The sequence below is a fragment of the Sabethes cyaneus genome, chromosome 2, assembly GCF_943734655.1.
Source record: "Sabethes cyaneus chromosome 2, idSabCyanKW18_F2, whole genome shotgun sequence".
Lineage (NCBI taxonomy): Eukaryota > Metazoa > Arthropoda > Insecta > Diptera > Culicidae > Sabethes > Sabethes cyaneus.
The window spans coordinates 168,541,359-168,564,827 of record NC_071354.1 but is presented as its reverse complement, the minus strand read 5'-3'; the positions used below and the strand labels follow the sequence as shown (position 1 = coordinate 168,564,827).

Genomic DNA, 23,469 nt, shown 5'->3' with positions numbered 1-23,469 from the left:
ACAGCTACGGACAACTTTTGTGGCTTTCTTACTGTTAACAAGTACCATCTCAAAATGGCAACGACTATAACACTGCAACTTTCAAATCAATTAACCCTTCGTAGACGACGAAATCAAAATATGAAAGTCCTTCCAAAAAATCAACTGAAATTACGTTTACCTCGTTAAGCTTTTTAAATTTATATCACTTGAAATTTATGTCCATTCAATCACGCGCAGATAACGAAATAAACATACCTAGTCCAGCAAAAACGGCTCAGTATTTCTGAATAAATAAGCCTCCACGTTCAAACGGATAATATCTGCAAGGCTCAAGCGAAATTGACAAAAACATAAAAAAGCACATATATTGCTATCACTTTATAAACGAAAACACACAGAGGGAGAGACGTACGGTCGGGAAACTGAATTTCAAATTATAATCATTATTTTATAGTACCCCGTTGAATGCACACATCGGTAATGATGACAGAGCTGGTGGCCGGTTCAACTGGCTAGTTGTAATTCAACTCATACTTCGTCGAAAAGTTTTCCCACCTAACCCTCACCCCCATCCCACCACCCCCGAAAGGATACACAAAAAACCGAAAACTTTTTTTCCGTTTTTGTTTGGCCTCCTGCGCATTTTTTTCGACCCACTAACCATAATCATCGTTCAGGTTGGGCGAATCTGGTGACTGGCAAGTTGGGCAGCATTATTTGCCCATTGGTAATTGGGGAAAATGACACCCACACCCAGCGATGACCGCCGACCCCGGTAGCGATTGAAATATCACGCGCGCGTAAAGCGGGTTTTCTTTTTTTTCTCCACGACTCGACTCGGCCGCTTTTTTGCTGCAGACGTGCGCTTGTATATGGCTCTGTCCTCCGGTAGGAATGAGCGAGTGGGCAACTGGTCGGTGTACTGTATGAGTAGTGTTCTTTTGGAGCTGCAGTTTATGTTCAAGTGGTAAGGTACCAGCAGCAGCGGCAGTGTGAACGATTGAATATTCTTTTTTACCGCTCAGGTCAGGGAGGCCTTTCATAGGCCGCGATTGAGAATTTCGTTTGATGTTGCTGTCGGTACCGTTCTGTTTGAGCAACATCTCGATTGTTCGCTATGTACCAAATTTGAATGTTCAACGTTAGATTTTATCGAAATCTGATTAAAATCTAATTACTGAAAGTAGTAATCGTTATCTAACATAAGCAAATTTTATCCAAATCCATTAAATCCATTATTTATTTATTCATTTTTTTAGCTTATTATTTAAATATTTGTTGTTTAGCCAATTTTTAGTAGAATTCACCGCGTCATCTGCTTGAATTATATCTTGACGAAATCTCGGAATGCATGATATTTACGGGAGAGTGGCCTCCTATAAATGCTAAACAATTTCCTTTCTATTTTGTCAATCTTCGTTTAAGATGAGCGTGGCTAGCAATACTGATTTACAGCTTCGACAAGGCCATTATTATTTCCAAACATTGGTCCTCAAGCGATTAGAGTAGAAATTGAGGATATGCAGTCTGCGAAATACGCGACGTTTGAACTATATAGCTAATATCGTTTATTATTTCCCTGTTCGAAGAATTATTGTCATTTGATTCAATCTATTTGTTACAATCTCATATACATCCGAACAGACGCAAAATACTATTTTTGCAGATTGTTGGGTTGCCTAAACTTGTAAAAATATAGGAGTATATCAAAGCAGAATTCGGAATATTTCGAAACAGTTTATCTCTTAACATAGTTCTTTCGAAAAAAGTAAACACTGGAGGGACCATCCTTTGACCTGGATCTGGATATTCTGCGCAGTATATGCGACGCATTTCACCATTTTAGCTCTTGATCAAAAGTTACATGACATGTAAAAGAAAATCCTTGAAAAACTAACGTGCACACTAGCACACACTTCAAGACAATCTCATGGGATCGCGCGTTTTTCTGTCCTACAAAAATGTCATGAATATGTAGCTAATCCTCGAATCACATGCTATTTATTTTAGGCTTAAGTTAACAATAAATATTTTTTACTTTTTTGGATTTTGATCACTACGCGTTGTCCTCCATTAACACGATATACTAAGTATTTTAATATTTACACGTGAAAATCAATTAACTGACAATTAGAGAACAACGAGAAACAAGCTGTAGGCCATACGGTCAGTGCCACTAACAATAAGCACTATATATAACCACGTTGGAGGTCCGAACCGAGGTATTAAATTTTGGAACAAACCCATTCGTTATGCCACAACGCAGCGAACATCAAATACGTCCCCGGCGTAAGTCGGTCTACATTCTGCAGCGTCTCTGGAGTTGCACACTGGAAAAGCAAACAACGATGTTATCGTCATTACCATCATTTTACTTGATGATAAAAAAGCGAACCAAAGCACAACAGAAAGTGAGTGAATGTTTATTGTCCCTGCCGAACGGTCAGTCGTCGGGAATGCTGTGCAATGTCAAACGAATGGCTGTCATAGCTGGTGGTTCTCGCGGAATACGCAAGCAATTACCGCTAACACCGTTGACAAATGGTTCTTGTTGCTTGTACACCACCTGCACCAATACTCAGAAATGTAGTATTATCATCAATTCAGTTATATTTTTAGATTCACAGGTACGACGACCAAGTGTCAAGGAAACGCTAGATTAAGTGCAAGCATTTAGTATTTGGAGATGGTTAGAAGCAGGTAAAAACATCCTTTTGTTCCATTACATAAAATAATACTTTACATCATGAGCCAATACTACCTTGATCGAATCGGATCAGTATTCGCCGAATGCCGCATAACATTGCAAATCCACACCGCGTGCAAGGAGATTGTAATTATTGATTTTTCATTAAACCCTTGCGCCTTAACGAAATCCGTTCACTACCGCCCGTAACAACCGGGAGTGGTCCATGCGGACCTATTTTATTCATTTTCGTTTATTTTTTCGTTTTTGTATTCGCATTTAACTGCATATACTTTTCCTACCTCACTGACGGAAAAATACTCGTTGGCCCATTTCGGGAAATGTCTCCTCGCTTTTATATTATTAAAACCCAACGACACTTTCCAGAACGATCGATATAGAAACAATGCTCCGGTTTTTTTTTCGTTAGAATTGTAATTGCACCGAATAAAAACGATTGCTGCAGTGATATTAAATGAAATTTAGTGCAGAGACAATATATTTCAAATCAGAATCAATGTTTATTGATGTAGTAATGGTTCGTTATGTTTCTTTTGTAGAATAATCTGAAGAACGAGGACCTACACTGCAGACATACCATACATCTTCTGACTTAACCGACACTGCATTCACATAATTGATAGTGGAAGTCCTAATTGGTTATAAAATAAACACTATTGTTATTCGAAAAGCGGTATTAAGGAAAATTTGTGACAAACTTTTATTCGTTTTAATGACATCACAGTAACGATTACTAATTAATTCAGCGCGTATTCTCGTCGCTACCCATCAACTATAAAAATCTTTTTTTTTTTTCAAGCAATAATGTTAATGATAATGATTGCTGCAAAAAAAAGCTCACACTATATGCCGTGCACCTATTAGGCGATATCCCCACCCGCAGCAGCACCTATAACAACCCACCGCGATAAAATGCTGATGGGAAAAAACTGTAAATACAGGTTCTGTACGGCCTTACCTACCGCCTGGTCCTCCGACCATTTCAATGTTTTGGAGCATCATAGTACCAGGCCCGAAGGTCGATAATTTTCGGCTTTTCTCTACACGGTCAGGTCCGTGAGCTCAAAGCTTGAAAAAAAACCTTACTTATCCCCCTAACGGCATTGAACCGCTTATGTACGTAAATGTGGTGCCAAAGACGGATCCCGATCAAACATCTTGTCCAATTCAGTAAAATTACATAGGCCATTTTTTCAACATTTCTTTAAACTGCTCTTTGAGAATACTCTGACTTTTTTCGGGTTTCTAAAAATTAAGTGAAAAGTGAAAAAACTGCATAGATGTGTAAAACAGAATGAACTTTTAATTGTTTTCGACTTGACAACAATCGAGTGTTGCAAACAAGTTTAGAAAAAAACTTAAAACTTTAAATAAATCTTAGCACCGCAAACAATTTACATTTCAATTTATTTTATTACCATTCTTTGTCTGAGAAACACAAGACCAATGTATAATTGGCAAAGTTGAATCCATGTGTGACACATATGCAAATCGACCGGAGCATGCGACGAGGCTGTGCATGTAGGGGAGCATGATTGTCGACAAACTTTAGCTTCTGCTGGTGGCGCAGGTGTCTGTTAAGAGTTGCTGCTGCGAGTAAAGTATATGCATGCGTACGCCCGAACTGGCGGACCGCGGGGGAGATACGAAAATGTTTAATTTCGACACACCACCATCAAGCCTGACTGACCGACCGGCCGGAGACTGCGGGTGTGAGCACAGAAAGGATGAGTCAGATATGACGAAATCAGCTCGTTATTTATGCATGAGCAAGGCAAATGAAAAATAAAAATATTTATTAATAAAAATTCACAACTCCAACAACGAAAAACCTGCCTATGGGGCGAGCGGGACTGTATCGGTAAAGTGGGCATCATACTGGGATGGAAAATCGGGAGTTTACCGCGATATACAACAAAAACGAAACAACAAAAAAGTATAAAATTGAAATGTGTGTGTAAATAATAAAGCATAGTTCGATCGGGTCACTTGCCGTCTGCCTGCGTTTATGCTGAAGGACTGTTGACGATAAGCACCAGCGAATGTATCCGAAAGAAAAATCCGCGGCTGAGTTGGGTAGTAGCAAAGCCATGCGATATCAGATTTTAATATATCAACAAGAAGAATTGAAGGTGGTGTTGGCCGTAACTTTCTAGCGAAAATTTGTCTGATTAAGCATTTCATAAATAAATGAAACCAGCTGCAAAATATTCAATTTTTTTTCGATAAGACGAAATATATATCGAGTCAACCACATTATTATCAAATTATTAAAAAAATACAGAGTTCATTGAAAACCGGTACGCAAACACAGAATCTACTACGCAGTTTTCAACTTTAAGTGCAAGTAAAAACCTGGGTGCAACGGATTTGTAGACTTTAATTTAATACGAAGTTATTAGGTGTGGGATAGAATAATTGCGCATATTGAGAATAAATATATGATCAATATTTGCTGTTGTAGAAATTGTAAACGCCTTTGTAATTGTTAACGTAAACGTTGTCATTGTAAAATTGTAAACGGCTTGTTAGACCAACATCGTACCTCGAAGGTAACTGGACGGTGATGAATACGCAAATGCTAACTGGGCAATAATGAATACGCAAATGTTTATCTATTTTACGATTTTGTAATATTAAATTTGCTAACAATATACGCATAAATGTCCTACGTTACGAACGTGCGAATAATTTAGCACAGTACTGAAAATTTCAAATTCAAGTCTTTGTTGTTATTTAGGCAGTTCCGTATCTGGGTGCGATGTGCAAGTTTCATATCTGGGGTCCGATGGAGCTATTTGTTTTAAGGACAGTCCATTTCCATAATATGTAACACACTTAGGGGAGCACTGGGACCGCGTTCTTGTGGAGACAGAGAATTGCTTCGAGAGGCACGATATGAGAAGCTTCTGTAAAACGATCAACGGAATCAGAAACCGGACCGTGTCAACTCCTGGAAACTGATTATCGAAAGATCGGAGGTGGCCAGGCCAACATTTCCACGTACTGTCGGTGAACGGTGAATGGTGAACAAGAAAGTGCTGTCAACAGAAACAGGATAACGATTGAGGATGATGGATAAGCTGTGGATCTACCAATTCTGGACGAGGTTAAAAAGCAGCTCAAGACCTGAAAAGCGCAAAGCAGCTGGAAAGGACGGCATCCCCGCCAAATTTTTGCCAAAAATTCCTAGATTTTGTAAATTTTTTCATCTAGTTTCTGATTCATGTGATTTAATTTGTATCCGTCTGCCCATAGTCGAGTAATTCGGGGTCAAAATCAGGGTATTTTTATATTAAAAGTTCAAAAATTCCTAAACTAGCAAAGATCAAGACCTGAAAAGCGCAAAGCAGCTGGAAAGGACGGCATCCCCGCCAAATTTTTGCCAAAAATTCCTAGATTTTGTAAATTTTTTCATCTAGTTTCTGATTCATGTGATTTAATTTGTATCCGTCTGCCCATAGTCGAGTAATTCGGGGTCAAAATCAGGGTATTTTTATATTAAAAGTTCAAAAATTCCTAAACTAGCAAAGATAGATAGGAATACTATATTCAACTTGTGTATTTTTACTATTTGTACAAGTTTGTAAAACATGAAAAAGTCATACAACAACTACAAACATAGCTTAAATAGAAAAACTGATTCCAATCATTCGTTTATCAGAAATAGGATATTTCTTTCTTTGCTAAAGCGATAGAAGGTTACTGTCTTCAGAAAAATTTCTTGTAATAATATAAAGAAAAATAATTTTTTAATTTCACTTTTAGGGGGATTAATCAAAATTTGAATTCCACCAGAAGATAGAACTTTTAATTTCAAAAAATGTTTCAAAGGTTACATAAACCTAAAACCAACTTTTCGCACTCAAAACTCTAATGCGCACTTTTTTTTTGGTTTTTGACCACTATGCATTTGTTTATAGACTTTAAGGCGGCGTACGATTCAACTAAATGAAATGAGCTGTGGTGAATTATGCTTGGACATGGCTTTCCAACAAAACTTACTAAGCTCATACGTGCTGTACTTGATGGCTCAAAATCAGGCGTCAAAATAGCGGGCGATACATTGGATTCGTTTGTGAAGTTAAATGGTTTGAAGCAAGGTGACAGGTTATCGAATTTGCTGTTCAACATTATGTTGAAAGGTGCTACTTGAAAGGCAGGCGTGCAGAGAAGCGGTGCCATCATCGTGAAATCTCACATGCTTCTAGGGTTTGCGGATGACATCGATATCATCGGTGTTAACCGTTGATTAAAGAGGCGTACACGCATCTTAAGGAGGAAGCTGCGAGGATAAGGCTTGGCATTAACTCTGCCAAAACGAAATATATGTTGGCTGGTAGAGAGCGTGATAGCCCTTCGGGTGTTGGAGCTACGGTGGCGATACTTTTGACGTAGAACTACGTCTTACTGCAGGGTGCCAATCCAAAATTTGGATTCAAGCCGCCGTCACGAAAGAATGAAAGGTTTTGAACGCTAATATCTTTTCCAATTTAGAACGGATTTTGATGGTTCGCATACGATTCGATTCATAAAAGATACAGCAATTGTATGGCTCTCTTGAAAAAAAATTGTTTTCTAATCGCTACATAGTGAAAATTAACGGAAACTTTCAAGTTAAAATTTTCTCATACATTTTCTGTGTCGACGGACGACGATTACATTCACTAAGCTTGTGGTTGTGGCTGCTGCTGCTACTTCAAGACAAGTCCTGCCTTGTTGACATGTAAAGACTATTAAAAAAAAACGTAAACGTAAAAAGAAAAGTAAAGTCATTAACGTTTGGCTTTTATTTTGTTAGCTAGGGTAACCAATCTATTTTGGACCCTATCAGCAGCTATACATAATTTGAACATCTCCATTTGATTTTGCTGTAAATGTAAATTTTATACAGCTGCCCTACGTAACGTTGCAAACAGGCGACATATGCAGCCATGGACTGCCTAATGTAAATAAATTTTCGTGCCTTGACAGTTGCGACCGCGGAATGAGAGAGCAGACAAGAGCGAACATGTTTAGATGGCAAAGAATGGAAATAAATGGCATCTGCACGGCAAGGTTGCTTTTGATAATTGTCAGCGCAGTTGGTAAAGTCAGATCAAGAAATGGCTCTTATTAATGCTAATAACGTAAGAAGCTTAAATGTTTTTTCCTAGAATTTTGTCAGTAGTTGGGTGCGTGAGGAAGATTTCTGTTCTAAAATACAGCAATGATTCGCAAATTAAGGGTTCGTTTGTTGGACGGTTCCTCAATTGGTTGTTCGTTAATTGCTTTCTAACAATTGTCAGTCGGGCCAATTAACAAATCAGCTGGAATGCAACCGTGACCCAACTAACGAATTCAGGCTGTACTTCGATTTTGACACTGGTAAATATTTGTTTTTGGCATCACAAAATCCAAAATACATACCAAAAATACGATACCATTTTTTGGTACCTTTAATTACTTAACGCTATTTTACGCCACACATGTTCAATATGGTGTGAAAAGCTTCCTTCTATATTCAAGGTTACTACGCAAAAACCCGCCTAACATAGTTCTACGCTAGCTACGCGGTTGTATCTGGAATACAACCTTTCAGATTTTTTTGAAGTGATCGACGAATTTGATACCTTGATACGTTAGTGACATGTGACAACGATGTGAGCCGTGAAGTAAAAAGGCGGATAGCGGCTGCCAACATGGCTTTCTACGGATTATGTAACTAGCTGAGGTCCCGTGACCAACAACTCCGTACGAAAATTGCGCTTTATAAGATGCCAATTCTCTACAGCACTGTACAGCCACGAAGAGTAGACGTTGAAAGAGAGTGACCGACGCGCTCTTGGTGTTATTGAGCATAAGATCCTGCGATCAATTCTTGGCGGCATATTAGAAGACGGAGTGTGGCACCGGCGCATGAACAACGAAATTCACCAAGGGCTTACAAAGAAGCGGATATTGTGAAACGAATAAAACACGGTAGGCTATAGGCAGCTGGCCACGCAGCAAGGATGCCGGATGAGAAATCAGCGGAAACAATATTCAACAGAGAACCCGAACTTCGAGGCAGAACCCGTACCCGTTGGATGAGTGCTGCTGACAAGGATGCTAGAACAGCGAGTGTTAGGGGCGACTGGAGAGTGACAAACCAAGCCCGAGAAGCGTGGAGACGACTCCTAAAATCGGCCCAGATTCGATGAGCAGATTGTCTAGCCCCGTGAAGTTACGAAATTCTGCTTTTTTATTTACAATAACTCTCGCAAGTTTATTTATATCGTGTCTATGCTCGGTCGTCGCGAGAAGCATCCGACGAGCTTATCCAGTGAGTCGAAAAAAATCATTATCCCACATCTGCGGAGGCTTGGCGAGAATGAAAATATTCACCAAAAAGTATTAAATAATCAATTTGGAAGGCACTGTAAAACCTCTTAATCACCGTTCGCCAACAAACCTTGAGCTTTCCAGTAAGACTCTACAGTATAAGCTTATAAGGTCAAACGAGCTAAACGTGACTGAAAAGCAATGTTCCGAACTTTATATTAACAGAAAATTGGCCAGCCAGATTGGATAGCCAGAGTGACGACCAACTCTCTTATGGAAGTAATGCGTGCTGTCATCGACGAGCGATCAAAGACCGTCTTCACCGGTGCAGAAAGACACATGGAGAATATTTAGAATAATCTATTGTGCAACTAGTAACAATTGTTATTACTAAATTAACAACTAGACAATAAAAATAGACTTAAACATTAGTGTTAATTTTTCCGTGTGCCATAAAATGGGATGACATTGATTACTTTCACTCAGTTTTCTTGAATATTTTTGCTATAAATAGAAGCATTTTTGATATTTTTGAAACAAGTATTAAACTTCTAAGAATAGTATAATTAAAAATGTCTTGATCATTTACTTACTTAATAAATTCATTTCTCAGGAATCAACAATCGTAGAGCAAATATATATTTATGAAATTATGTGATTAAATTTTCTCAGCAATCCAGCAAAAATATCATTTGAAGTTGTTTTTTTAAAAACTTTTACGGATAGTAGAAAACTATTATGTAGGGTCCGAAGAAAAACTTTTCTACCTCATAAAAATACTTAAAACATGTTTTCTTTGTTCACCGTCGCAATCAACACTTTCACGTTTACGTCCCCGACATCGATAGTAAGGACACTTTCTGTTACACTTTTGGCCCTATCTCCATTGATTTGTGTTCGATTTTTATGTAACCAGCTTTAAAAGAACCGCATTAGATGACGATGATGACAATTTTATAATAGCGTTTTTTGTTGCTACACTATGGCCAAAAAAGTAGCGACTAACGGCGGCACATGACCGGTTTAGCCTGGCCAGTTCAAAAATATAATCTATTTTGCTTTGTTTCACTTCTCTATTTAGGGATAAGGATTCCGTCCGATGGATCATATTATGGAAAGCGACCATTTTGTGTTGAAAATAGTTTTTCGAAGTACCGCCATCCGGGGTGAGATTGTGCCAAAAACCAAAAATGTTTATTTGTGAAAATTTATTATATCTATAGCGACTGGTGACCTAAATTCAAAATGATGAAGAACAAAACATATTTATTCATAACTTAGAATGGAACACAGATAATATTAGCAAATTATTTAGCCTATACAGGGTTTCAAAATTCGCGATCAAAAATACTCGGAAATAACGCTTGTAAAAATGTTCCGCATAAACCCACCCAAACAAGAAATCGCATCAACTTGCTATTTCGAAGGTATATAAACTAATCATTTACAATTTATTGAAAGGTTATTATGCGTTGGATAAGTTTTGATTACGAAAATAATATTTTGCAAAACTTTGTACTTTTCGAGCTTCACGGGGGTGAGATTGTGCCAAGCCATAATGATCGATCCAATTTGTGGATTTCACATATACAACAAAAATACGTCATTATACACAAGTACACTTACATTCTTTACTATTATGCACAATATTTTGATAGATTAGATTGCATCATCCATTTTGGAGCACACAGCATCAGACCTATGATAAATAATTTAAACTAATTTTTACTTTTTCTCTAGAAATTTCAGATGCTTTGAATAAACACTCTAATATAAGACGAATATATTATACCGTGTATAAACTGCCAGTTTTAAGAAGGGGGAGGGAGTGGGATAGGTCACATGTTCTACGGCCGCGAGTTCTCGAACGAAGTAATGGTTACTTTTGTTAATTGATCAAATAGGTGTGCCCCCTTAGGATACACCACTTCATATATCTCCCCCTTGTTGACCCTAGAAACGCTACTGGCTATATAAAGGCTGTCCATTGACTCATTTATAGTTATTTCAAACCTCCCCGGGCTATTTTCGTTCATACTGTTTGTATGATGCGTTGTTTTTGGCCGACTCCCTGCCCCTAATAGTCCACTTAGTTCATGGACGGCCCCATATAAACTACTTTATTCTGTCATTTATGTGTGTTGTTTATAAACATGCTAATGTTCATTGTCTAGGTTTTCAGCTTAACTTTATGTTTTTGGCACAATGTCACCCCCTAGAAGGGGTGAGATTGTGTCAAAGTTCATGCACTTCCAGTAAAATTAGGTTTCATTGTAACTAAACGATCTCTACGGTAGTTGTTAATTGAACAATTTAGTATATATTGACAGGTTTGAAATCAACTTAGTTCCTAAATTGTGTGTATACTGAGCTAAAGAACAAAAACATATGCTTTTTTGGCCCAATCTCACCCCGGATGGCAGTATTAAGTATTATTCTTTTAATTTTAATGTCCTTGTTCAAGGACATCTTCAATAAAGATACAAAAAATACCATTCCCATATCACCATCATTTGGTAGAAAATTCTTTAACTCAATTTATTTTATATATTTGACACACAAGTGCTCACATAGAAAAGATGAAAAGAATTGGATTCCCCATGGATGCCCCTTTCGTTTGTTAAGAAAAGTTACATTGAAATAATTTTCTTTTTCTTGCTAAATTTTCAACGAAATCTACTTTGTTTTTAACTAATCGACTTGGAAACTTCTTCGGCATAGTTGGATTTTTTTTACATCAGCCATTTTGCCAATTTTTCAGTTGACGCTTCTACAAAAAACACAATTTCGCTTATCTCATGTCCAGGTTTATTATTAAGTTTTTAGTAGACTTTTTATCCTTGGAAGAACAGGTTTTTAGCATCGAAAGCTCTTTTCTAGGAGATGTATCCTCCTATCATGTTATAAATATAAGATATACTTTTCACGTAATTTTTTCACTGGTCTCATTTTAACAATTTTGGAAAATGTAATTTCCAACTGTTAATACCTGCCTCAATGTCCAATCCCATGAAATAATTCGAAATATACAACATATTACATTCTACCACTTACACTTTTACACACGACTGCAGTTTTAATGAAATTCTAGTAGTATATCAATAAAAAAATTTAAAAGTAGGGCTGGTTGAGTACTTTTACAGAACCATTTAAACCATTTAGAACCGAGCTAAAAAACATGATAAAAAAACCAGATTTAAAGAAAAAAAAACACTTTTAATTAATTTTCATTAAAACATAATGTTCATAAAGTTCACAATTATCTCATAACACCACACACAGAGGGTTGAATTCCATGCAGTGATAGAAAAGTTTTCCAAATCTTTCATTTCAACGTTATAATTCCATATTCATTTTTAAAAAGTGCTACCCAATATAACAAACAAAGACATAGCACTACGTCAAAATGAAACCTGCAACAGCTTACAAAAAACTTGCACTAAACATGAAAGTCGGGGACAGTTCAATACACCAAAAGAATGTTGAAATGTTGACAAAAGAATACGAAATATACGTCATTCTATTCTGGATAGTAATGGAAATATATATAATTCGTCACAAATAACGCCCCCAAGCGCAAGTTAATTTCAATCAGCATTTTACCGCAATTTTACATTAAAAACGATCTACGTTTTAAATATTAAGTAACCAATTGAATACGTTACGTTTCAACGCTGTTAGCAAATAAAAACAAGAGATCAAAATAATAACTGCTAGCAAACAGTGAATATGAAGAATGAATGAATGATGAAGTTCAATATAATACATACATATCTGTAATTAAAAAACAACGATATACTTAGACCGATGTCTATTACACATTGATCAATGCATCAGAGTTGTAGTTATACGTCAGAAAAAAACCCCGATAATTAGGTCACTCCAGCAATTGATTACTAAATTGAATGGTTGTTCAGAGATATATTTTTTTAATTGAAAGAAACTATCTGCATCGTACTTTGTCGTTATTACGAAACAATCGTTAAACTTATAAAACAAGCAATAAAATGCAAGCTTGTCACTAACAATGTTAATTATTCCACGACTGATGCTTTGCGCAAAGACGAAAGCTTCGTTTCAATCCATCCACTGTCTGTACGATCCAATAAAAACAGAGGATAAGCACAAAAGTGCACCATAAGGTTAACGATTTGTCGCCGTCTGCACAGATGCAAAACAAAATCTACAGCGTGGGGTTCTATATAGAAGTGAAACGTTTTTCTAGACAGACATACTCGCATAAGTAAGCAAATAGTAACACTCACCACTGTGCTGAGATTGCGATTGGGGAATATTCACCGCTGCAACACTGCTAGACGTTGCGGAAATATCCATCGGTATCGTTTGCGTCACACCGCTTAAGTCTTCCGTTTTCTGTACGCGACAAGCGTCACAGAAAAAAATCACATGAAAAAGATACAACCAATTAGTCGGTAACGAACGAATCTATCAGATTTGTTTTGAAGATACTCACAATGATGCTCGGAATATGATGTCCTGTATCGTCCACACTTTCCTGCGATGATTCGTGCTGCTGCTGATCGACGTCGGAGCTAGGGCTTTCCTTGATTATTCGAATATTGTTACCGGATCCACCGGCAGCTCCTGCCAACGATGCCAGCGCGCTATGGCTGGTACTGTACGATATGTTATCAACCTGTTGCTGTATATGCAGATGTGGTACGATGTTTATCGTGCCATCATTATTGGTTCCGTGTTCTTCCTGCTGCTGTTGCTGCTGTTGATGGTGCTGCTGTTGCTGCATTCGTTCAGTAGAGAGCGATCCCGAACCAGTGGACGTTTTTCTCAGTCGCTTCCGCCGCGCCGCCGGGGACATATTGGTGGTGGGCGAGGGTGTCCTCCGCAGCTGGGTTTGTTGGGCTTGTAGCTGCTGATGGTATTGCTGTTGCTGCGTTTGCTGCTGCTGTTGCTGCTGCTGCGCGGCTGCTTGCTGCTGCTGAGATTCTGCACTGCCCCATAACGACTCCGGGCCGCCCGTTCCACCCGGGCCAAGTCCGGCACCCACTAGATCCGGATGATCTAGTTTGCTGGGGTCGGCCTTACAGACTGCCGAAGCATCTGGCATTTCAGCTAGCCCTTTAATTTTCAGCATCTCAGCTGTTTTTAGCACCTGTGGCAGCTGCTCGGTGGATACGTTTACCTCCCCGTAGTACATGAAATCCACCATCGTTTTAAGGTCGTTGTACTGTACATCTTTCAGTATCACGATCGGATGTTGGCAGGGATTGGCGGTAAAAAGAGACTGCAAAAAGAAGGACAAGGTGAAGTTGTTACAGTTACGACTACTTTCAAGCGGAAAGCTCGATTTACATAAAAATGTTTACTTCCCGAACTGTATATATGGCCCTACTTGTACTTGTTTTTTGTTTCGAGTAAATTGGCTGATTATTTCCGAAGCTATCAAACCACATACTCCTTTCTATCGTTCTGAATAGTTTAGTTAACACAGAATAAAGTGCCCAGCCCTAATATTTAATTTATCTCTACTCCTACACCTACCTGAAAGTATGAACTGCACGCCGACAGTACCACCTTGTGAGCCTGCAACTGTCGGCCCTCGGCGGCAAGGGTAACGTCCACCAGGCTTTCATTGTGCAGTAAGGTCGAGAAGACGGAGATAAAATTCGGCTGGTGATTGTTCCAACGTAGACAGTACTGCTGCACCGACATCGTGGCTGCCAGGTTCCACCAGCGTAATTTCGTTCCCGTGGCCAATATTAGCTGCGCACAACCACACTGCTGGAAGAAAACACAGAGAAAGACAACAAAAACATAATATGAGTATGCAGCAAAAAAGCTTTCACTGGTTGAACACGCGATGCTCGGCATTCCTAACACGCTTATTAGCGCAATTATCATCACTGAGCAGTGCTGAAGTGTCTGCTTGATACGGAAGACTCGAACGGTCAGTGTCGTCGATAGATTAAGCGAAATTCGGGATGAGGAATGCCGGTTTCTAACTGTGATTTGCATATACCAAAAAGAATAATTCTAAACTAATGAAACATGAATTCTGAAAAACGTCTAAATCAATCTAGATCGAAGTGATACGTCATAATGGTTTACAACTCATTTTTGACTAAAGATAAAGCAAAGCTACGCCCCTGACAAGGAACTATGCACCTATTGTAGATGAGACGCGCTAGAGGAGAGGTACAATGCAAGGTCACAATTCCCGTCGATCGGTTCTGTCATTAGTTATGCTTGAATCGTGATTAAATACCGGCGATTGATACACAACCGCGTAGGTGCTGGTGCTGCCGATTTCCTGAGTTTTTTCCATATTACCAATCACATACAGATGCACTTCGGGCTTAGTTAGTGTATTACATACTATTATTTTTCACACATTTAAAGTGTGAGAGAACATGACACACATGCTCTACAAGTGAGGAAAGTTTGTCTATCTTATAAAAATACGCGTCGCCGTAACAAAACAGACAGGCGGCAGTACACGAGACAATGTTTTTGTTATCGATCGTTTTGATTTTTCTTTTCGCATTCACACTCGGCGGCTAATGGCATCGCAGTGCGGTTTTCTATATGCTATGCTCTAGCTACTGCTTAACTTACTGGTACTGCTACAGAGGAAAAACGATTTTAAACCTTTTTTTATTATTCTGTTTTTACTTTGCAGTATCTGGCATTAATTCAGTTGCTGTTTGGGTTAGCCTTCGCTGTGTTGGTGAGTTGGAAAACACGTTGATTACTTATTGTGCGCACAATAGTGATCGGAACCATTTTCAGGACCACACCACAGGTAGCATTAAAAAACAAAACATCACAACAGGTAGCGAAAAGTACAACTTGATTCTGCGTGGTTGCGTAAGCAGCATTCATTGAATCCAATAATAAATTCTCATGCTCGCTCGCATGTTAAACAAGCTAGTGAAACGTGAAAGAATATCTTTATCTATACCGGTAGTATTATAGAAATTTAAATATTTCAAACAGAATAAAATTATTCATCTATAAGTTCCATTGATATGGACGATATCAAACTAAAGTATTGAATGAATGTGATTCATTTACGCACGAAATTAGTAGGTACAATGCTAGTATACTTTCAAAAATTTGAATTAAAACTGACAAAATGTGAGATCTTCCTCAGTATCAATATTGAGTATTGATTCTGAGGAAGATCTCACGTCGGGGTCCCAAAATAATGAAAATGTTTCGATATTACACCACCGTCTACTCTATATTCTATTCAGACATTGCTGCCGCTACTCGCAAAACAGTTCCATTTTCTATGCAGTTTCCTATATAAATGAGACTGTTATGCGAGTAGCGGCAGATTAACAGATTGTTAAAATAACTAAAAAACCAACAGTTACGTCAGCGCAGGCATGTGCTCACAGTCGCCCGGTGTATTGAGTAATGTAGGACGACGTCAGTAACGAAAATGATATTACCTGGAGGATGATTGGAAGCAGTTTGTGTAATATCTAAGGAGAGCGAAAACTGGGGGGTCATCATTGCAACAAATGCAGTACAGAATACAACAAACACCTGGAGAAACATCACGCTTTTAAATAAAAGGCCATGGTTAGGGTTATTTTCTTACATAAACAATGCTCGCCTGATTTTTAAATTGATCTTAACTGCTAACGAGAGATTCTCTGTATGTCTCCTCTCTTATGCTTATTACAGGATAGCAACTCAATTTGTGATTTCAAATTTCTGTTTTTTCGGTTTTCCTGATCCTGTACTGAAAAATTTCTGATTATTTGAATATATATAGCTCAAAGTTTTCAACAAGATTGAAAATGTGGCCAAAGATTTTCACACTGCCCCTTGCCCAGTTAACACAGAACAGAAGTGGCAGCTCAAATCCGAACACGTACACGCTACCTTCTACAGAGTTACAGACACTAGCGATTATCAATGAGACAATAAGAGTATCTTTCAGATGGAACCATAAGCGTAAAATTGAGAAAATTTATACCTGTAGAACAAATTGCCAATTGTTGCACAGCTAAGCACTCGTCTACAGCAGTTTGAAGATTTTGAACAAATGAAAGCAAATTTTATTTGACAAAACCGATAAAAAATAGGTTCCCACAGCCATCTGTATGGAATTTCTTACAAAAATCTTGTAAAACGCGTTTTATTGTGTAGCAACTCTACACCCAATAACTCACCAAAATAACCTTCAAATTGTATTATTGCACACCTTTCGCTCAATTGTTACTTTTGTTTTGATTTGTCCTCATTATTACATTGGCATTATTGTCAAGTTGTTATATTCAGGCTTCATTCTCGGTTTTTTGCTCAGTAGATGCTCAATTGACTACAGCGCCCAACTAAACAGAATTCAAAAAAAGTAGTGTAAATGGCGATTGTAGAGCTTATTATTATCTACATTATTGTCGCAGAAAGTATAGTTCTATCTTTTGTATTTACGGCGCTATTCGATTGCTACCCCCGTTGGTAGCCAAATGAGCGTTCTTTTTGCTACCAACGGGGTAGCAGCCTCATAGCACGTAAATACAAAAGATAGAACTAAACTTTCTTCAACAATAATGCAGATAATAATTAGCTCCACAATCGCCCTTTACACTACTTTTTCGAATTCTCTTTAGTTGAGGCGCTGTAGTCAAATGAGCATCTACTGAGCAAAAAGCGAGAATGAAGCCTGGTTTTATTTGTGGACAAGGCCACTTACATTACCATACTTTAGGATTACCTTAGCATCTATTAAGACCTAGAAACCTCGCTATAAACGGTGAAAACGGGAAAAATCGCGATACGGAAAACTACAACTCCCACCGCTTGCGTTGATAAACAAAAAGCAACACCGCGGGAAGTGAACTGTCAAATCGGCGTTGCAGAAACACAGGGGTAAGGACAAGCAAAACAGCTGTGCAATAAAATTGGAGAGAGTCGTATTGCGACATTTGCCCCTATTAGGCTACCCCGATTTACACGATTATCACAGTCGAATCTCGCACACGATTTCGCTCAAAGAAAATGGAATGAAAAAGAAGAAGAAGAAGGAAAAAGAAGTCAAACTCATTAGTAGATCATACTAAAAGCCACTCTAGTGTCAGATTAACAGTGCAAAATGCGGTACGTTGCATTAAATGATAATCACAGTAGTCACAGTAAAAGGGGCAATATGATAGTTCCAATAATTGCACTTCCGAATTTATCGGCAATTGGTGTTAGAAAGACCCAATTTATTCATTTATTGAGTAAAGTAAGTTTCTATCAATCCTACGAAACTCATAGAACATGTTTATTTGCATCTAACGTTCAATGAAAGCTTATTTTGTAAATCAATTTTCTTAATAATTTTGACAAGAAAATCGTTTGGTAAAAGCGAAGTTGGGACACATGTAAGAAAATTTGTTATTATGCTGAAAAAACACGTTGATTTACTAAGAAAACAGCAACATTCTGATGGATAATGAAATTATCTATTCGATGTTGTTGTCAAATTACATTTAACATAATAAATCGTCATGAAAAGGTGCAAACACTACACAGTGTGCAATAATTGGATAAAACGTGAGACGTGATAAAAAGTTTCGACGACCGGTCGCAGACGGACGTTATTTACACGGACCTTTCCGCTGCTTTCGACAAATTGAACCATCGAATCGCCATCGCCAAACTGGACAAACTCGGAATCGGAGGCTCGTTGCTACGATGGTTTAATTCCTACCTCTCCGATCGCCACCTAGAAGTTAGTATCGAAGGGTTCACCTCCAGACCTTTCACTGCTAGTTCTGGAATTCCACAAGGTAGCCATCTCGGACCTTTGGTTTTCCTCATCTACTTCAACGATGTCAATTTCCTGCTTAAATGCCCGCGACTCTCTTTTGCCGACGATCTGAAGCTGTATGCTGTCCGTCCGATGCCGCGTTCCTGCAAGAGCAGCTGCTGATTTTTGCAAAATGGTGCACAGACAACCGCATGCTGCTAAATTCCGACAAATGTGAAATAATTACATTCTCAAGGAAATTGAACCCTCTCGTTTTCGACTACATTCTATCAGACGTGCATCTACGCCGCGAAAATTGTGTTAAGGACTTGGGAATACTGCTTGACTCTAAGCTCGACTTCAAACAGCACATCGCATATATTGTCGATAAGGCCTGCAGGAATCTGGGATTTATCATGCGGATCGCCAAGAACTTCAACGACATCTACTGCCTCAAAGCTCTCTACTGTGCTCTTGTCCGGTCCAACCTTGAGTACTGTGCTCCTGTGTGGAGTCCGTACTACCAAAATGGAGTTGACCGAATCGAGTCAGTGCAGCGCCGGTTCATACGTTTTGCACTTCGAAGATTGCCCTGGAACGACCCCTTTCAGCTGCCTTGCTATGAACAACGCTGCAGACTCATCGATCTTGACCCGTTGAACACTCGTCGCGACGTGATCAGAGCAACGGCAGTCGCCGACATGCTGACCTCGAGAGTGGATTGCCCATGTCTACTCGCGAACCTCAACATATACGCCCAAAGTCGTGTTCTACGCAACGGTCCATTTCTGCGTGTACCGCATCGGCGAACCAACTATAGCACATTTAGCACAATCATCGGTCTGCAACGCCATTTCAATCGATTCACACATAGCTTCGACTTAAACATCAGCCGCGAGGTACTGAAAACTCGTTTCCTGGCACTAGCACGTAGATTCTAGGTTAAGTGTATCAGTAGGGCCAGTAGGCCTGTTGATATTTTTTATACAAATAAACAAATAAACATACGATCGTAAAAAAATTGGATGGTGTGCAATAATTGGCAAATTACCCTAAGTAGATAACTTTTAAAGTGACTTCTTTGAAAACAAAGCGTGAGCGATTAAAACGCTTCAGCCAATACTGAGAAGCATCTGGTTTAAAGTGCAATAGACACACAGGTATAAATTCATTGGTTAGACTTGTTTGGGAACCTTTCTTTTTTTTTCTTTTTTTCGGGTTATCCAACTGGTCGCTTAATAGCGTATAAAACTCTGCGCTGGGCCCTTTTGTGATGTCAACAAAGTGTCAGGGAGACCTCAAACATCAGTTCTACCTGACGAGACAGGCACTGTCGCCCACTAAAACACAGGTAGAGCCCCAAGCATAGCCGTCACGCATATACCCGCAGGCGGAGGCGTTTCGGCCCTGCGCGGACTCCACGAACTGACTCTAAGATCTCTCTGCCAAAGACCAGAATGTCATATTTTAAATATAATGATGATGATGACGATGATGATGATAATGATGATGATGAGAAGAAAAATAATAGATCGAATTTGTAAATGTGCTTTGGACTTTTTGTACCACTCGAGTTGCAATATGTGGTATAGTGAAGAAGTGGAGGATTCGTCAGCCCCGCCTGACATCGGTCTTCAACCGCGCGCCCGCTTTCAGTTTTCCAACACAAACAACCACAAATGAACCAATAGGTAAGACAAATTTCGGAGCGTTAGTGGTTATCAACTTATCAGGGCAAATTTAATCTTTCATCCCCTTAGCATTCACAGTGCATTCCCACGATACAAAGTAAATTGAGCGCAGCTGGATGTTCGCGGTAGTCGACAGAAGCTTCAAAATATAGAGACTCGCCCGCTTTCCAACCCTCGAGACCAAAGTGCTGTAAAGCTCTGGGCTTAAACGTCTCTTTAAGATTCGACCCCTTCCTATCGACAGAGCACGCGGGCGGCCATCAGAGCTCAGGACAGCCACGGGGCCAGTGCAAAAATCCTACTCTATCTAGCAGCACCGCCTAGTCGAAACTCGAACACGCGACACGAATTGACCTAATTTTCCCATCTACTACCTAAGAAGTGCTATTACCCGTAATCATTACAGACTGGTCCTTCGGCATCCAATCGGATCTGGTATCCCGCTTACATCCCCTTACTAAGCCTAAGCCCCCGACCAACTCAATCAATCCGACATTTTTCGGAGATATTTGTGACAGTTGTGATAAATAGGGATGAATCCCAGAAAACTTCATCTATTGTCAGAGATCCCCATACTGGCCTTATTCTTAAACGGAATAAAAGCACTTTCTGAACAACGCAACAATCACATTTGGTAAATTTTTACCCCGAGTCCCACTTGAAATCACAAAAGTATTTTGATATATACCCACATTCAGAAGTAAACGTGACCGCTGTTCATTTACTGATTAGTTAAAAAGCCCTACACCACGACAAGGTTCAGTTTTATCGTAGGGGTTAGACTTGTTTGGGAACCTTAAATAAAAAGTTTATTTTTGAACAAAATTATTGCCTTTCCAATACCGATGAACTTTCCGGACTTTCCGGACCGGAACCCGTTCCGATACCGATTACTTTGGGCCGAAGGACCTCGGAAATTTCAAGAAATTTTGTTCGTGTGGATAATAATTACCGTTATCCGGGGATACTTGCAACACTTATAAACTTTGATTTGGTGTAGCTTTCGAAGTGTACCATTTAGATCCAGGTGTAAGTAACCAAAACTTGTATAGTGGTCAATACTTCTGATTTATGATTAAGAGAAAAAAATTCAACTAAATGAATCTGTCGAATGCACCGAAAATAGGTGTGTTGCAAGTTACTCAGCACATGGGGTTACTTGCAACACTTTTCCAATTTTGCATTTCTTATGATTTTAAATATGATTTCAAACCACGAATGAATATTTTTAGATATTTTGAGTGTTTCTGAAGTAAAACAAGAGACACTAGAGGCATGTTTTACTTCGCAATTTCGTCCAACGATTTTCGAAAGATCCAGTGAAAATACAGCATGTAGGCAAACTAGCTGTGTTGCAAGTTACTCAGCAAACGGGATTACTTTCAACACTTTTCTAATTTTGCATTTCTTATGATTTTAAATATGATTTCAAACCACGAATGAATATTTTTATATCTAGTTTAAAGACATATATTGGTTTAGAATAAAGCAATCTTATGATTTCCCAACACTACAAATGGTTATGTTAACAAACAAATACGTTAGAGCTATCGAAAGCGCGAGGCGTAACCCCAGCGTTGTAACTGTAAGTATCCCCGGATGACGGTTATTATTAACGAATTTATTTAAAAAATCCAGAAAACTCCAAAGAAATTTTTTGCCTTTTTGAAAATCTTATAACTCTTGAAGCAAACATCGTGGAACAACCTTTTTTTATAAAAATGTAGGGGAATGTCGTCGTGGTTGGGTCATCTTTTGGTCCACAAATCTCATTTCAAAAGAAACTTTGGAAACTTAACAAAGGTCTAAATACAAACTATTATTAAGACCTTTGTTAAATTTCCAAAGTTTCTTTTGAGATGAGATTTGTGGACCAAAAGATGGCCCAACCACGACAACATTCCCCTAAGTAAAATTTTCTCGGAAACCCGGGAAAATACGATCTGAAAAAACTCTTTAAGGGACATGGCTGACTAAAATTTTTGAAAAAAGATCATTTTTTGTTTCCAATCTAAATTTTGTAGACTTTTTCGTTTATCAAGCACTTAAGTACACCAGTGCATCACGGAACAAACTCGAGGCAATAATACGCCGCCCTCTAAATACCTTGTTCTAAATACCTTGTTAAACATCATGCACTTCGGAAGTTGAACAAGTTATTGGAACACTCTTCATTTATATCACTGGTAGACGTTTAGGGATGACTTCTAATAACTTTCTACCTTTGTACAGAAAACACAACCAAAGAAAACGGCCGGATTTTTTAGCGGGTCGAAGGACTATAGCATATTACTAATTAGGTCTTGGTCCGGCTCACGAGCTGACTGGATAGATATTGGCCAGCCGAACTAAAACACTTCGGGCAATTGAACGCCGTTCCTCAGACCAAGAGGACCAACATCACCCAAAAATACTCAACGAAGTCTTTATATCATTGTTTGTCATAGATTGTCTTGCTGTGTTATATTCATCTTTATCGTAAAATGTCATCAGCATCATCCTTCGTATCCAGCAATTGTTGCCTTATGAAGCAGCAACTTGCTACACCCCTGAGTCTAGAAATCACTCAAACTCAATGCTCTGTTCATAAATACGACAGAGAAGCAGTTGTGTTGAAATATTGGAATTGACTCTCACTTTTGTTGTGGGAGTTGATGGGCTGCAAGCGTATTGCTAATATGATCTCGGCTCGACTTGCGAGCCTACCAAGCTGAACTAACCACTGTCGCCTGTCGGTCAGTTGAACGCCGCTCCTCGGATCAAGAGGACTTAAGGTGTTCAGGTTTGGCCCGTGGTCATGGTCCCTAGATTGTCTTCTAAACAGTTATCTATTTCATCCTAGCTTGCTTGTTACTAGCCTCGTGGTGTCAGCACAGTTTTGGCTTTAGTTTTCAGAAGGTCGCATATTGCCTGCAAAATGATTGATTATGCGTCCTCCTGAAAACTAAAGCCAGAATTGTCCTTGTCTAGTACTGAGACCTCGTGCATCTTAAAGTATCTAACCTATGCCGCATATGGGTATGAAATGGGGAAGGCAAACGAGAAAGCGACCAATA

At 38.9% G+C, this 23,469-nt stretch overlaps 1 protein-coding gene across 5 annotated transcripts in view; it reads right to left on the bottom strand.

The window, feature by feature from the left end:
- Positions 1-23,469, bottom strand: part of LOC128733411 (ras-interacting protein RIP3) — a 54,959-nt gene that overhangs the window by 17,660 nt on the left and 13,830 nt on the right. For 4 of the 5 annotated variants that reach the window (XM_053826982.1, XM_053826983.1, XM_053826980.1 and 1 more), the window contains 3 exons: positions 14,513-14,752; positions 13,467-14,255; positions 13,258-13,366 (listed from right to left, as the gene is read on the bottom strand). In XM_053826982.1, coding sequence (XP_053682957.1) covers positions 13,258-13,366; positions 13,467-14,255; positions 14,513-14,683 — 1,069 coding nt within the window. In that variant the 5' untranslated portion in view covers positions 14,684-14,752. The remainder of the gene's footprint in view (positions 1-13,257; positions 13,367-13,466; positions 14,256-14,512; positions 14,753-23,469) is intronic. The other variant, XM_053826979.1, reaches the window with a different exon arrangement.